The sequence below is a fragment of the Colletotrichum karsti genome (assembly GCF_011947395.1).
Source record: "Colletotrichum karsti strain CkLH20 chromosome Unknown Scaffold17, whole genome shotgun sequence".
In the NCBI taxonomy this organism is placed as follows: Eukaryota; Fungi; Ascomycota; class Sordariomycetes; order Glomerellales; family Glomerellaceae; genus Colletotrichum; species Colletotrichum karsti.
This window is the reverse complement of record NW_024065917.1, coordinates 584,224-599,793: the sequence shown is the minus strand read 5'-3', so window position 1 is coordinate 599,793 and position 15,570 is coordinate 584,224. Positions and strand designations below refer to the sequence as shown.

Genomic DNA, 15,570 nt, shown 5'->3' with positions numbered 1-15,570 from the left:
GAGTCAACGGATATTCGTTCTTCAGAAAGACTCCGCGCAACGGATATGTGTCTGGATCAGGAGACACCTGTGTTATTCCAGGGGCTGAGACAAGCTCGTCTGCGGGAAGCTTAAGTCGCCGATCGACATCCCGGAGCGTTGTAATTACTGCGGGGAGAGCGTCTTAAGCGAAGTCTCCAGCGCATTTACCGCGTAGTTTTCGTCGATGACAAGCCCTGTAATGTTGACATTCCTGTTCTGGCATCGCTAATAACTAATCACATAGCATTTCCAGGTTATTAACAGGCCTTCTGATAGCGCTTGTCGATGTCCCAATTGAGTCCATTGAACTCTTGTCCTGACAATACCTCTCGACTCCGGAGAAGGAGCTTGAGAACGTGAAGTCATGTCAATTGACCCTGTCAGATGCAACATTCCCATGAACACGGCACCACGGCACTTGTGGCGTCTGGGCATGCGTCTTCGTTGATATTTACGCGCCGTCGTGTCAATCAAGTTGAGGCGGAATGTCACAGCGACCTTCCTATTCTGATACCATCTGCCGGGTCTAGACACGACTCCTAGTCTCCTCGCTCGGGGGAAGCACATCGCCCTGGGCATTAAGTGGCGCCAGTAACGCCTGATTGTGATATTCTCCAATTGAAAGGGCCTCAGTTCCCACGACGTAACAAATTCCAATGCCGATAGTTGGGCGTTAAGCAAACTTGGCACTCAACCCGCACGAATGTCGAGGGCTCTCTTCGTTTGCTTATCGTCTGCCGTCTGCCGTACCAAGATGCGCCCTAGGGCGTTACCGAGGCAGGGAGCGAGACTTGTAAATTGAGACCTTCCTAGAAGAATAGAATAGACCGGGGAGAACGGACTCAGCGCTTCCGACTCATCGTCCTCGATTCTCAACGAGCAGTGGAGTGTGTTGGAGAGGGAGTAGGTCTCCCAGTTTCAATCTCGTGAGACTCGTGGCGTGAAAGTAGGCTTGAACTGATTTCGACAGAACTCACCACCAGGTCTAACAACTCTCCTCCCAGCAATGACAACATCACTGAAACAAATCACGTCGTCCAACTACAACATCTATACTTCTGCATGAGATGGAGTCGCTATTCTTCAAAGAGGCTCATCCTTGGCTTTCCGCCTCTCCAAATTGTTTAAGCATTCGCCAAGTCGCCAAGGCAGACTGGCAGCTTGGTGATGTCGTGCTACCACGCCGCAGACGCGCCATTCCCGTAGAGGAAGGCCTTTGGATACCCCCCTTCAGTCACCCATTCGAGCATCCAGAAAGCGAAAGAAGAAACTTATTTCCGAATTGCACGCTGTGGGATACTGTACATGGTCTATTCGAACACAGAATCGCAAAACCAGCCTCGCGATGACTGCGTCATAAACATGGCAAACTTTTACCCCTTCCCGAGCTCATCACAATTCTGCGTTTTCACCCTCCGCGTCTCCTATGACCTGTCTGGGATGAAGTCCTCCCAAGGATCGTGACGTCCAGTACAACCCCTCAGACTGCAAGAGTCCGGCGGATTATCGATATCCAACACCAACGTCGTGCGAACCGGCCGCCCGTTCTCGTCCGGCGCCAGACGGACATACGTCGAAACCACCTCCCTCTTCTCCAGATCCCACTTGGCGTCCGACCAGATCCACCTCGAGTCCGGCGGGATCCTCCCCTTGGCGTCCATCCTCTGCTCCTCGAGCATCACCACGCCCAGCTTGCCCACCACCAGCGCCTTGCCGTCCCACGCCCCGTCCCGCCACGAGAGCTTCTTCATCAGGTTCGCCGCCTTCATCCGGAGGTCGTGGTTCCTGCACTTGGCGATGATGGTCGTCAGCGGCGTCGTCAGGCCCTCAGCGAAGGTGAAGGCGATCTTGGACAGCGGCTCCGGGTCGCGCATGAAGCGCATCGTCATCTGCATCATCTCGCGGAACTCGGGCTCGAACGCGTCGAACTCCATTTCCGTCTGCTCGAGGCTGCAGCTGATGAGTACGTAGACGATGGTCCGCTGGATCTTGATCATCTCCAGCGCCCTCCGCGTCGTCTTCTCCACGTTCGGGTCCAGGAGGTAGACGTCCAGTATTGACTTCCACATGCCGAGATAGGTCAGGAAGGTGTCCTTCTCGTTCTTCACTGCCGGGTTCCGTGGTATGGTGTGCGTCATTAGCATGTGCATGCCGCGCATTATGAACACGACGGCCCGCGTGAAGAACTTGCCCCATAAGATCTGGAGTTTTGATACGTCTGTAACACCAGGTTGCGGGAGTTGGACCGAAGGCGTGCTGTTCATGAGAGGGATGGCGTCTCGATGTGAGTTGAAAAAGTGGGTGAAGCCGCTCATGAGGGATAAGCAGGGAAGTAGGTGCTCGATGTCGTCCATCTCGTCCTCTCGCATGACCTTCTTGAAGCGAGCCGCTAGCGCTTGATGCTGGCCTCCAGCGTCATCTTCCCTACTACTGGTTGACCTCTGCATGAGCGTGACGGAGCTCTCGATGAGTCGCATGCCGGTTCCCATCAAAAGATCAACGGCCTTCATATTTCCCTGGATGAACTCGAACGCGATAAGCAGCAGCGTCATAATTATGACTGATCTCGGCGACGACCCCGCCGTGCCTTTCTGAATTCGTTGCCTGTAGACTGAGACGGCTTTGATGTGGTGCTGCAATGCCGCTCGATGGTGATGACTGAGGTAGCCGCCACTGGGTGATCCCCCGTCCCACGGTTTGAGGGTCGGCGGTCTGCTACCGAGCGTGTTGCCATGGGAATTCTGGAAGAAGAGCGTCTGAGATATCGCTCCGATGGCCAGGATGGATTCCTTCACACACGGGTCCCTCGAGCTCTCATTGAGCACTATTCGAGACCAGAAGTCGGAGTGAGTTGTGCCGGAGAGATCCCGGATCAACTGGTTGCGGAAGAGATCGTAGTAGGAAACGTCGGCGCTGTCGATCTGGATGAGAGTCGGATTGGCCCGCATGAGAGCCTGGGTGGTTGTCTGCGAGCTGGCCGGGTCGGGTCGTGGTAGAATCTGTCTCTTCGCCGCCTGTGCTGCCTTCATCATCTCCCTCTTTTCGGCTGCCCTCTTGACCTCGGCAGCATCCTTGACGTAGCCGTCGCACTTGATGTCGGCCTTTCCACATCGCTTACACGTAGGTTTGGCCTCGTCGCACTTGACCCTCCGGATCTTACAAGTAATACAGCCCGACCGGACCTTCGGCTTGCTGGCCCGTTTCCTCTTGTTAATCGGTCCTCCGTCCGGAGCCTTGAGTTCGAGGGGGACGCGGTGGCTGATGGTCGGCGTTCTTGGAGGAGTATGGGGAAGTACGGGAACGATGAGGCTCTGGCTCGCTCCCCATGTGCCATTTGATGGAGGAGGAGTGATGGATGTGATCTGATGACCTCGTCGTTCATTCACGGGTGGCGAGGCTGGGGAGTAGACTGGTTGACCGCCCAGGCCGGTCGTGACGACGTCTGCTGACGTGAGGGCGGCTCCAGCTCCATGGGCTCGGCTTTTGTCGAGGGGGTTGGCGAAATGGAAGCTCGCGGAGTCGAACATGATTGTATGTGACCGCGAACTGCAGCTTCCAGATTCTCGGATCTCAAGTCAGATGTCGGGCCGGGACTTTGCTGCCGGAAAAGAAACGGCGATTTGTGAGCAAACGACTGTCGGAATTTGGTTGGTGTTTAAGCATGTCCATCCGCGGGAATCGGCTGGTGAGATTCAGCCTGCAGGCTGAGAGAAGGGAGAGGAGACAGTGAGACACCAGGCAGCCACGAGGGCGGAAGACCCCGGCACCAGGTCTCCAAGGTTTGGCCGTTTCTTAGCCCTGCAGTTCGCTTCCGGGGAGGATCGTTCGAGAAGGTGAGATTCGATTGGCGCCGGAACGCATCATCCAATCATGTCCATGTCTCTGTGTGACGTGAACCGCATGCGTGATTGGGTCTCACCCGCGTTCCCTTGGGTTGCTCCTTGGCTGTTGAGTCAGCACTTGACAATCTTGGGGAGGGCGGGAATGATAAGAGCACGTATTTGGACCCGATGGCCGCTCCCCCGGTTTTTTGATCTCGCTTGATCAGCCTGGAAATTGGATCTCGACAGATTTGGAGATGCGGCTGTGGGATCGGAACTGGTACGGCGTGGCGGTGCGGCGCCGCCGATCGGATCTCCGGCCTTACCGGGTGATTCGGAGACGCTTGCGGATAGTGTGTGTTGGTCTCATTTGGGCTCATATTTGCCTTTCCCTTGTGTCATCAATGTGGCCAAACGTCCAGAAGCTGGCTTCTGTCAGCCTAGCCGAGGAATGCAAATTGACATGCGCACCTGCTCAAGGGCAGTTGACGCTGTTGGCCCCACGTACCAATTGCTGGGTATGTCGAGTTTCTAAGTGTCCAAAAAAACAGATTTGTTTATGGCGCAGCAGATACTGAACATGAGCATGTTGTTGACTGTTTTGGACAATCATCTGGGTAAGATCCCGAAATGGACTTATTCATTTCGCTTCCCCTTTTCTTCATGCAATGCCATCGAAACCGCATACCTGTTCGGGAACAAACAATGGAGTCTGTTGTCGTCGGGCGAGGGCTTACGAATCTGTGCCGCAATCCATCAGGATCTCGGTCGGATCGGATTCTGCGCGGAGACCGCAGATATCACTGCTTTAGATTTACGGATGCCGATATCCTCAACACATTCTGCGTTGCCACTTCGAAAGGACACTGTACACGCCGGGAACCCTTACGTGGCCTGCAAAACCCATGAATGGATTCGTGGAATGGTCTGAGGAATTTATCGGCACAGCAAGGCGTCAATGGCCGACAAGAGGCTAGAATGAAGGCTCTCTTTGATCTCTTGTATTATGATTGAATTTTAGGGTCTAGACGGATTGACTATGCTGCTCTATGCGTCTCAAATGTCGTGACCGCAGCCGAGGTGACGCTCGCCGAGCGCCTCCAACTCCTCGATCCGGAGCATATCAGGCTCCAAGCTGCGGTTTTGCAAGTGGTTGAGCATAGTCGCGTTGACCGAAGTCTTCGGAATTAGAGAGGTTCCGTTCGAGGACAGCACAGTTACCATGTGGGCAGCAGCCTAAACGCACGTCAGTATCACGATCCCGTGCGCCTTCAGCTTCAAACAGAACTTACTCTGGCATTAGCAGTGATCGTCTCAGGGTCGGGGTTCTCGATGGTATCGCACGCCTGGTGGTAGCACGGGTCTTGGGCAACCGCGGTACCGGTGTGCAGGAAGCCAAAAGGCTTGTTCAAAATCTGCCAGAAAGAGGCGTAATCGCTGCCGTTGGTGAGGACGGCAGGCGTGACCTCAAGACCCTTGCTCGCAAAGTACTCTTCGTAGATGTGCTCGACAACATCAGATCCGGGGGGTGCAACGCTGCCGTGGGTGCTTCCATCGGTGTCGGCAACTCCAAAGAAGCCCTTTGAGACCATGTCGAAGTTGAGGTAGACCAGAAGATCGTCGACATCGGAGGCTGGTAGGTTCGCGCAGTAGAACTTGGATCCGAGGAGACCATTCTCTTCGGCTCCCCACCAAGCGAAACGGACCTTGTTCTTGGTTCGGTATTTCGTCAGAGCAAGGAAAAGCTCGAGTAGAAGACTGGTACCAGAGCCTAGATTTAAGGTCAATCAGTGCCTGGCTTCATGCTAGGGTAGTCGCGGCGAATGCTTACCGTCGTCGTTGATGCCGGGGCCGGCCTGCACACTGTCCAGATGAGCTCCAAGCTACTTTTGTTAGTCATACCGTCTCGATTACATCACGATAGGTGTTCCGCGACTCCATGACTTACCATTACGACGTTGTGAGGATCACCCTCCTCAGTCTCAACGAAGACATTCTGCGTAATGCGCTCCTCGACGATCTGAGTCTGCTGGAAGTGCGCCTCGATAACCTCGCCAGCATCAAGCCTCTCCTTGATCCTCAGACCATCAACGCGGTTGATGAATCCAGCAGGGACGAAGCCTTCCGGGTCGGGTGCGCTCAGCGAACCAGCAGTCGCGTTGGTCTCGATGTCATGGTAGACCAGAACAGCAGCCGCGCCGGCCGCCGCAGCAGGCCTCACTCGACCAGCCAGCGTTCCACCAGTCGGACATCGGAAGCGCTCGACGAGCACAATCTTGTCCTGCACGTCCAGCCCCTCGTAGTTCGCCGCGTCGCACGCGGCCGCGCCGGCAGGTCCGAGGACGATCTGGGCCGTGATTCCCTCCTCGCTTGTGGAGGGGGAGTACGTCAAGCCGAAGACGTAGATGGACTCGTCGTCGATGCTGAAGTCGATCGAGACGACTTGTCCGAAGGTCGCGGGGAAGTCTTGCTTCCAGGCCTTCGTTGCCGGGATCGAGGAGATGCGGTCCCAGACGTAGTCGACCGAGGCGGCGTATCCGGGAAGACCGAAGGCGCGGTTGCCGCCGTTTGCGAAGGCGATGGTGTTCAGAGCCTCCAGGTTGGCCATCAAGCTGTTTCGGAGTTCCAGGTCAGTCAATTGATTCCATGCTGCGGCGGATATGGTAAGTTTTACTTCTCGGTGGTCAAGTCTGCCTGGAGCAGCTCAGAGTCGACCTTGGGCCTGCATGTCGTGTTCGTCTGCGCCGTCGAGCCGGTAGCCAGCGACAAGAGAGCCGCGGCCGTCGCTTTGGAGAACTTCATGGCTGCTGAGCAGAAGATGTTGCAGCAGAAGACTGTCGGACAACAGGGTGAGCGGAATCATCAACACGGTGGCGGGCGGGACGCCGCATTTTATTCCAAAGTTTGCCCAGCCGGCCCCTCGCCCAAGGAAATTTAGCATTGCGGTCACGAATCTGCGGGTGAACCGTAAGTCAGTGCCACCGCAGATGCGAAAAAAAAAACACGATATGTTGCATGCTCATCCCAGGCCGCCGAGAAGTCATTGACCCAATCGGCCTCAATCAGTTGGGGTAGCCGCACGAACCGATGGTCGGATCGGGAAGGTCGTCGGGGGAGATGAGGGGAAAGTCGGGACCGCCAAGAGCCAAGCAATATAAAAGTCGAAGGTGCCAGCGGTCTTGGCCCGAGATGTCGTCAACGCTGACCGTTGTTTTGGTTTCTCTGCTTTCTCATCGCCTTTAGTCATTGGTGGTGCTCTCGGTATCGATGGGATGACCGGAAGAGAGGTCCCCATAGATAATGAGATGCCAAGAGTGAGGCAAAGTCTTGTGAACCGCCCGGTTGGTTACTGGACTCAAGACTCTTATCAGTCTTATGACCAAAGCTCTTGAAGTGCTTTCGTTACACAAAATCAAGTGCTCATCTCAGTTCTACGATTCAATTGATATGGAGCATGGCTATGCCAAGTCGGTGCTTCATGCTGTGACCCGTGTCCAACTTCGCAATTGAAAACCTTTCGGTTGTTAAGCTACCTGCTGTGCAGCATATCTATGCGCATCTACTTCTCCAGCAAGTTGCCAAACTATTCAAACAGTCGACCACAAATGAGTTCCACCGAAAGTTCAGACTTGGAGATTTTATCCAACAAGTAATGGAGCTTGATTCAGTGTCGATTCAGCACTATATGCATATCATACGACTTGCATCACCAATAAAGCAATTGCGATGTCATATGGCACTGGGTTGCTTTTATGAACTAAGATGCCCTAACACATGAGCAGGTTCGACGGTTGACTGGGATCAATCTTCAACGTTTCAGCTCGAGGATTGACTCTGTTAATCGAAAGTGACCAGGGGCTTTCTCAACTAAATGGGGCTCAAAACTGTTAGCATTCTGAAAAATCCAGTATATGCTGAGTTTTGTCAGACAAACCGTGATTGAGACGGGTTCCAAAGATCCATGTGCTCACGCGAAAGTTTAGCGTGGCTATGATGTCCATGTCAATCGATGCTGACGGCGACTCATTCGGCCAATGTGCTCTCGCCAAGTTCACCGCTAGGGCTGACTGGTGCCTAAATGGCACTCTGACTACAAAATGAAAACCTCCCAGTACTCATCTAAGCATACCATCTCGTTATGGCATCATCCAAAGACAAAAACACTTCCCAACAGCAATCTGAAAAATTCCACGATGGCTGAGCCTCAGCCCCCAGCTGAACGACCAGATAGCGCATCCGACGTGGACTCTGACGGGTACGAACTCCAGATTGCCCTTGACCAACTTGCAGCTGGCTCGACGGATGCGCTTCGAATTTACTTGGCCCGTAAAGAGGGTCTGGATCCCAATACAGTGTCAATCCGATCACGGCCATGGGAGTACCAAGAGAACTCTGGCTCTAAGCTTTCATACATTGGGGCGATGGACGACATTGAAGCTCCAGGTGAAAAGGATGGGCTTCCAAACGACAAGACCAAAACACCGCCGAGAGTCATTCTCGAAGACACGAAGACGCTTTATAAGTACGTGCCGCTCGATCCAGAACGACGACAATTCCGCCTGCTCAGACTCGCACCACCGGGAGAGAGCGGTATCATCAGTCAATTTCGGCTCGAAACATTCTGTCTCGATGATGCACCGCCTTACCTATGTCTCTCATATGTCTGGGGAGATCCAGACCGGTTTCTCGGCATCAACTGTGACGGCGAGATGATTCCTGTCACGCAGAATTTGTTCCACGCCCTCAAAGCTTGTTTCAACAGACACCCGAACTTTTGGCTGTGGGCAGATGGTATCTGCATCAACCAGGAAGACCTGGCCGAGAGAGGTTCACAGGTCCTCTTCATGGGAATGATCTATCAGAATGCGGCCATGGTACTGGCTCATCCGGGTCATTATTGCTATGGGCCAGTCGAAAAGAAGCTGGAGAACGAGGAAGATGCATCACTGGAAGATCGAATGGACGGGCTTGGTGTCCAAGATATGCTGACCTTCGGTGTGGAACCCGCTCAGAAAGCCGACTCCCGTGACTTTGAACAGTCGATTGGCGTGGCTGGCTTCGAGTTACATTCATTTGACGACGCTTACAGCTCCCAAAACGCCCAAAGCGCGATCAGCATCATGACGTTTTTGACCCGGATTTGGTCCGATAGCAGACGCCGAAAGATCTTGTCCGACAAAGAGTGGGAAAACATCGGTTTACCTGACCCAGATGATGATGATGAGGGTCAGGCGATCTGGGGCAATCTCATGAGTTTCTGGGGCCAGGACTGGTACTTCCGAACCTGGGTTCTGCAAGAGGTCGTTCTCGCCAAGAAGGTTGTCGTCCTCTATGGGGAGGCAGCTATCAGTCTCCAGGCCATCATGGACTTCTGGTCGTTGGCCAGCCAGCATGGTCTCCCTCGTGTTCTCAGAATTGGTCCTTACGCGGACATATTCAATATGGTCAGGCACCTGAGCCCAGTCAGTTCCTTCAAAGAGCTACGGGGACAGAGAGGAGATGAAGATGACAAGAGCGACTCCGAGAAGAAAATAAAGGAAACGACACCCGAAACACATAGCCTTTTGGACCTTCTCTGTTTGTCGAGAAACAATCTCGCCACCGACCCGAGAGATAAGGTGTACGGCCTGCTCGGTCTTACAGATGACGTCGTCTCCCAATCGATCATCCCAGACTACTCCGATGAGAACACCGCAGCAAACTTATTTACCAAAGTTGCGACGAAGATAGTGTTTGCGAGCCAAGTTTCTGGCTTACTGCAGCATGCTGGCATCGACCAAGAGGTTCCGGATTTGCCATCCTGGGTACCGGACTGGACGAGGCAATCTCGCTCGGTACTGCCGAGCCATCTGTACAGGTGTATGGGCGCAACATCTGCCAAGGCTACGATAACCGAGGCTTATAAGAAGGCTAAACTGATGCTTCGTGGCGCGGTCATCTCTCGCGTCAATCAAGTTGGAGCTGCATGGAAGTATTATTCCCATGATCGCTCCGCATCGCCTTTTGGTGGTTTTGCAACGGCTCCCGAGGTCGAAATTCCTCCGTTCAATGATGAAGACGCCAGGAACTTCATTCTAACATTCGCTTCTAATACGGAAGAAGATCTCGTCGGGCGATATGATGAGGAGGGCTTCGGGGATGCTCTAGTTCGTACCCTGGCGGTGGACTGCTCATGGCAGGGCGAGAGAATTGGACCAAGGACGAAGTGTTCAGCAACAAAAGCCCTGCTACCAACATCGGAAGAACTCAAGGATGAAGAACAGCCTGACTCTTCAGCTGCCGACGAGTTCTTTGATGGAGTCGTGGCCTTCAAGCGCTTCTACGCCAGGGGCCCGGACTCTGAAGCCGACCTGACTGCGCCCGGGATTCGAGTTCATCAGACCAAGATTTTCATGTGGCTTCTTGACTTTGACGAGGACGTCGAAGCCGAGCTACAAGGACGTATGGTTCCTTTTACGGTTTCATTCCAAGAAGCGCAGCGAGGTCGGCGTTTTGCGACTTTGGGAACAAGAGAACCTGCCAAGCCCGACGACAAGACGGACCAAGCTGCGAAGGACATGGAGAAAGAGCATAAGAAGAAACGGTACGCGACGCAAGCATTGGAGACCCATTTCATGGGATCCTTGCCATGGAATGCGGAGGTTGAAGACTACATCGTCATGCTGGAGGGCTTCCGGACGCCGTTCGTGCTGAGAAGCGTGGACGGTGCCGACAATACAAGCGGGGAGTTCACGGTTGTTGGGGACTGCTACATTCACGGCGTCATGAATGGGGAGCTTCTACGTTTTGCCGATGAGGTTGACGAGGATCTTGAACGCAAGTACCTGAGCTTGGACGATGAGGGACGGCACTATGCAGTACGGGCACCGCAAGGGTTTGTCCCTTTTACCGAGTTCACTTTGGTTTGAACTGGGGTATTAAGATGAGAGGAGATTCAAAGTTGACGTGTCATTTTATGATCAAAGGCATCAGGGAATGTCTTCGCCGCTGAGTACAGCTTTATTCTCAAGGGGTGTATGGGAGGATCGAAATCTCAGGCGTTTGCCAGATATCCCAGTCCTCGGAACGCGAAACATTACCGAACGGATTGAGGGCAGCGAAACGCATCCTGTCAATTTATCAGATTTAGTAATCGAAACGCAACAAAGGGGATTTGGGACTCACGTATAGTTTCCGGGAGCAATGTAGCTTCCGTTCGCCAGTTTTCCCATCCACCAGAAGCGATCGGTCAACTCACTCCAAGAGGTGGTACGCTCAATAAGTCTTATCGGGAATGGTAGAACCTTCTCCTTGTCCATAGTAGCAGGATCAAAGGTGCTTGAGCTGACAGAATACGTCGAGTAAGTAGCTGCGCCGACGTAGCCGTCTTGTCCCACCACAGGAGGATACTTCCAACCGGCCTCTGTGTAGCCAGCATCGAAGATCTGAAATCTCGTCAGTATGGTCTGCAGCATTCTGTGTGCCAAGTCATTCTTACATCCCAGCGCAACTCTTTGGTTCCCCATTTGAACTGGACTTGAACTTTGGGAAAGTCTTGAGCAGCTCGAGTGGTGTTGAACCCGTATCTGTGAGCGGGTCAGCAATGATGACCCAATTCCATTGGAACGGGTCTGGAAGTACGTGTGGTAAGTGTTAATGTTCTGTCCATTTGGCCCTGACCGCTGAATTGGGAAGCCCTCGGGGAACATCTTGTCCTGCATTTGGTCTTTCAAGTCGAAAGCCGCGCCTAAGAATGATGTCAGCGTATGTTCACAGTCACGGCTGATCAAGTGATGAGTAACCCAAGTATGGAACCGACAGCGTTTCTCCGTTGCTGCCTTTGACGACAACCCTGCCACTGTATATAGGCAACTTCGATTCATCATCGACCTTGGGGTACGAAAAGATGAGTCTAGCGAACATTAGTCGAGGCAAATCATGGAAAGCTTCGCCAGCGTACTCAGCTGTCTTGGTCTCGCCAGGGCTTATCGTCAAAGCCCCAGAAGGGAAGCTGATACCAGGTACAAGGCTAATTGGCTTCACGTCCAGCACGTCGGCCAAAAGCTCGGGTGTACGTCCCTGGGCGTTAAAGCCTCCCGAAGGCTCCAAGGTGAAGTTGTAAGTAACGGGCTCGGCGCCAGTGTTGGTAATGTCAACTGCATGGTAGCCATTGAAGGAGGCGGTGTCGTTGAGCGCAATCTTCTCAAACGATAACCATGTTTTGGACTCCAACAACTTCGTGGCATTGATGAGACCGTTTCCCACTTGCGTCACTGGGGCCGAGAAACCGAAATCGGTTGGGAGTGCTTGGGGCTCAGCAACCTGCCATGGAAGCGACTCGCCGCTGGAGATAATGCGTCTCGAGAGTTCCTTGGCAAAACCTTTGCCGTGAGTTGAGCGACCACCATGCTTACCTATATACAGAGCGGCTACACCGGCAACGTAAGGAGTAGCCATGGATGTCCCGCTGAGGACCTTCCAAGTCTTGTCAAGATAGGTGCTGTAGATACTGGCACCCGGCGCGGCGATGTCTGGCTTGATCTCAAGCTCATAAGTTCCGCCCCAACTAGAATACTGCGAAGGAATTCCGCCGGCAGCGTCGAAGAATCCGACAGCCCAATCGGGATCAGAAGGGTTGGTGAAGTCCGCAGTGACATTGCCTCCAGCCTTGACGGTTTCGATGATTGCAACACCCGCCTTCGCGTCGATCAGAGCCATCTGAGAGGCATACGCAGAATTACCCACAAGCTCGAAGGGTCTGTAGTCGTCGTTGTAGAACAGCACATATCTAGCCCCGAACTTTTCCACGTTGGCCTGCTTGACGTAAGGCGTGCAGGTACCACGTCGAATTAACACGATGACATTCGAAAGATCTGGTGTTGTGTCTGGCAAGGGGCTGCATGCCTCAGCTCTGATGCTGGTGTCGAAGGATAGCGGAAGGATGGGAAGGCCCGTGATGTTCCAAAGCGGTCTGTTGACAGGCGGGATGTATGCGAGCTGTGTCGTGTTGGATACGCCGTCGAGAGTGAAGGTTGCGTGCCATGGTTTTGCGGGAACTCGACTCGTGTCAACGGATGCTACGGCCAGCACCTCCTTCCCAGAGGAACCACTGCTTGCGTAGAAGGGTCCTTCATCGCCGTCGTTGCCGGCCGCGATGGTGACTACGACACCTTGTTCGACGATTCTCGAGGCCACAGTTGCCCAAGGACCGTCCGAGAATCCAGATGCACGGCCGATACTTGCGGTGATGATGTCTGCCTGCAAGAAAGTGAGTGTCAAATACTATCGGTATCGATCGAGACATGAACCTACACCAGACTCGTATGCCATGATTGTTGCGTCAACAAGGGTGTCTTCGTCCGTGCCTTCGAACTGGTTAAATAGACTTGTAAGCCACAATATCTTAGGTCACAAACATCTCGTGGTGCTTACAGCGCCAAAGACTTTGAATGCAAGAATCTCAGCTTCTGGTGCAACGCCAGCATAGCTATTAGCAGCCTTTGTCAGTCAAAGTAGATGAGAGAAGTGAGGCCATTCGTGTCATCTTACAATTCACTTTTGCCAGCAACGATTCCTGCTACATGGGTTCCGTGACCAAGAGCGTCGAGAGGATCTTCGTCAGGGACTTTCTCGTTGGACTCGTCGTATTCTGTGCAACATGTTCAAGTCGCGGCATGCATAGTTGATACTCGGGACCTACTTACCCTCACCGACGAGGTCATAACCCCCAGAGACTTTGAACCCCGGACCGAACCCGCCACCAAGCTGGTGATGTTAGTCCAGGAACCAAGGTCTATGATCTAGACCGCCAGGGAATATTTACCGCTGGATGACGATAGTCCACTCCGGAGTCAATCACAGCGACTTTGGCTCCCTTGCCCATAATCCCGGCCTCGTGAAGTTTATCGACCCCGGTCGAGAAGTGTACAGACCAATTCTGCGCCGTCGCGTCATCGCTGAACGAAGCTTGGGGTATGAGAGGCGCAAGCTTGTAGGTTTTCACCGGCCAGGCTTGAGCCACTTCACTGACGCTCTGCAGGGAGTCCAGGTTATCACTCCCTGTCTCGACGCTGAATCCGGAGAAGATCTCGCTGTTGAAAGACTTGAGAACCTTCGCACCGGTTGCCTCAACTTTCTGATGCAACTCCGCAAGGTCGACACCCTGTGAAAAGGTCAGTTTGAAGGTATATTGAACCATAGAGGGACCAGTCGTCTTACTGCCTCAGCTTCGACGATGAACTTCTTTGTCTCTGAGAGAGTCTCAGTCTGATTGCCATCTCTTCGGTATCGACGCTGAGAAGACGAATTGGCGTCAACGGCGCCCAGAACCGTCGCCCACAGGAAAAGATTCAGACGCATCTTGTCAAATTGGCGACGACCTCCAATTACCAATTCAAGAAACCAAGCGCGCTGCCTTTCTTGTATAGCAGGACTCTATGAGAACCCGGATAGCTTATTGGTAATTCACTACAATCTCCTTACTCCGGGCTCTGCCAATGCGACTTTCTCTCATCCTCAGAAGAGAGCTCCTTCCAAATGTGGACGTTTACTTTGCCCAACTTTCGTGTTGTAGGGCATGTAGCGTTGCAACGCCCTCTGGAATAGGATCGCTCGGCCGCCTGCAGTGCATGTAATTAATCTGTATCCCTGTAAAAGAGAGGTGCCAAGCGCTGAATGGGTCCAAACAGCGCAAATTGGCTCACTGGCATAGGCAGGTCCCTGACGATCCGGCATGAGGCGATCTGGCTGATTATGATTGAGAATTCAGGTGATGTCGTCTTTAAAAATGACGTCGTTTTTGATCTGGATGCAAAAACGTGTGTGTTTTACTTGACGACGTTGTGGAAGATGACAGTCTTTACAATAAGCTGAGTCTCAGCCAACTCAAAAACCAACCAAGCTCGACTTCGAGAGTACTCATATTCTCTCGCTCTATTGAAACCATCAAGGTTCTCAGCAGCCCATACGTGAATGTTACTACTCCTAACTACTTCAAGGCTCCCCATCATCATTCAAGATGTAACGCATGCAAATACGGATGCAAATGCTCGTGAAAATGAAGCCCTGGGAAATTTCAGAGACTAAAGGGTGTTTTTTCTTAGCTAGAGTAAAACAAAAGCTACGATAGTAGTAATTCCCTCTTGTTCAGCATTCATCTGAGACTCCGGTCATAATAATCCGGATTGTAGAACATACCAAAAAGGTCAGATCTCCCCGAGGTGGGCTCGAACCACCAACCTCCAGATTAACAGTCTGACGCGCTAGCCAATTGTGCCATCGGGGAAAGGAAACGGATTGTTGAGGGCATCGTGATGCCAAGTGGATTATTGCCCCGGCTGGGCTGGAGAGAGAATGGTTGTGGGACAATGGAAGCCCTAGAAGCGAGAGCTGTTTCAAAGTGGAACCGTTGGAAACCTGAATCTCTCAGAACATGAGGACAGAAGGTTGTTTTTTTAGACAAGGCCATAAGTCAAGAAAGCTGTTTTTTTCCCTTAATGAAGTCTGATAAGTCCGCGATTTGAGTCTGGGAAACGGACTTCGAGACGTTACCGACGTGTAAAGGTGTATCAGCGGGATTCCGATCCTTGGTTCTACGGTGAAGGTACTGGCGAAAGTTATACCGTGTCTTATTTTCCTACTTCATTATACATAAGATAAATACTAGAATCGATTTTGTGTCGAGCTTGCCGGTGAAGACAAATGTGTTTTGAATTCAATAAATGATCCCAAGAGAAAATGACTGTGGTCC

At 52.7% G+C, this 15,570-nt stretch overlaps 4 protein-coding genes across 4 annotated transcripts; 1 reads left to right on the top strand and 3 right to left on the bottom strand.

Annotated features, from left to right (window-relative positions):
• Positions 1–1,445: 1,445 nt before the first annotated feature.
• Positions 1,446–3,548, bottom strand: CkaCkLH20_05980 (uncharacterized protein; the record flags this gene model as incomplete). The annotated part of the gene is made up of 1 exon (XM_038888697.1): positions 1,446–3,548. The coding sequence occupies one exon, from the start codon at positions 3,546–3,548 to the stop codon at positions 1,446–1,448; it is 2,103 nt and encodes a 700-aa protein (XP_038746033.1).
• A 1,350-nt stretch (positions 3,549–4,898) lies between these two features.
• Positions 4,899–6,644, bottom strand: CkaCkLH20_05979 (uncharacterized protein; the record flags this gene model as incomplete). The annotated part of the gene is made up of 5 exons (XM_038888696.1): positions 4,899–5,078; positions 5,135–5,613; positions 5,674–5,725; positions 5,791–6,454; positions 6,517–6,644. 5 exons carry the CDS (start codon positions 6,642–6,644, stop codon positions 4,899–4,901), a joined length of 1,503 nt encoding a protein of 500 aa, XP_038746032.1.
• Positions 6,645–8,035: 1,391 nt separating this feature from the next.
• On the top strand, positions 8,036–10,750 carry CkaCkLH20_05978 (uncharacterized protein; the record flags this gene model as incomplete). The annotated part of the gene is made up of 1 exon (XM_038888695.1): positions 8,036–10,750. One exon carries the CDS (start codon positions 8,036–8,038, stop codon positions 10,748–10,750), a length of 2,715 nt encoding a protein of 904 aa, XP_038746031.1.
• A 97-nt stretch (positions 10,751–10,847) lies between these two features.
• CkaCkLH20_05977 (serine endopeptidase) lies at positions 10,848–14,180 on the bottom strand (the record flags this gene model as incomplete). Its single annotated transcript, XM_038888694.1, has 12 exons — positions 10,848–10,950; positions 11,007–11,266; positions 11,320–11,407; positions 11,463–11,568; positions 11,624–11,733; positions 11,782–13,079; positions 13,134–13,193; positions 13,254–13,308; positions 13,371–13,470; positions 13,526–13,586; positions 13,645–13,983; positions 14,040–14,180. 12 exons carry the CDS (start codon positions 14,178–14,180, stop codon positions 10,848–10,850), a joined length of 2,721 nt encoding a protein of 906 aa, XP_038746030.1.
• Between the last annotated feature and the right edge of the window lie 1,390 nt (positions 14,181–15,570).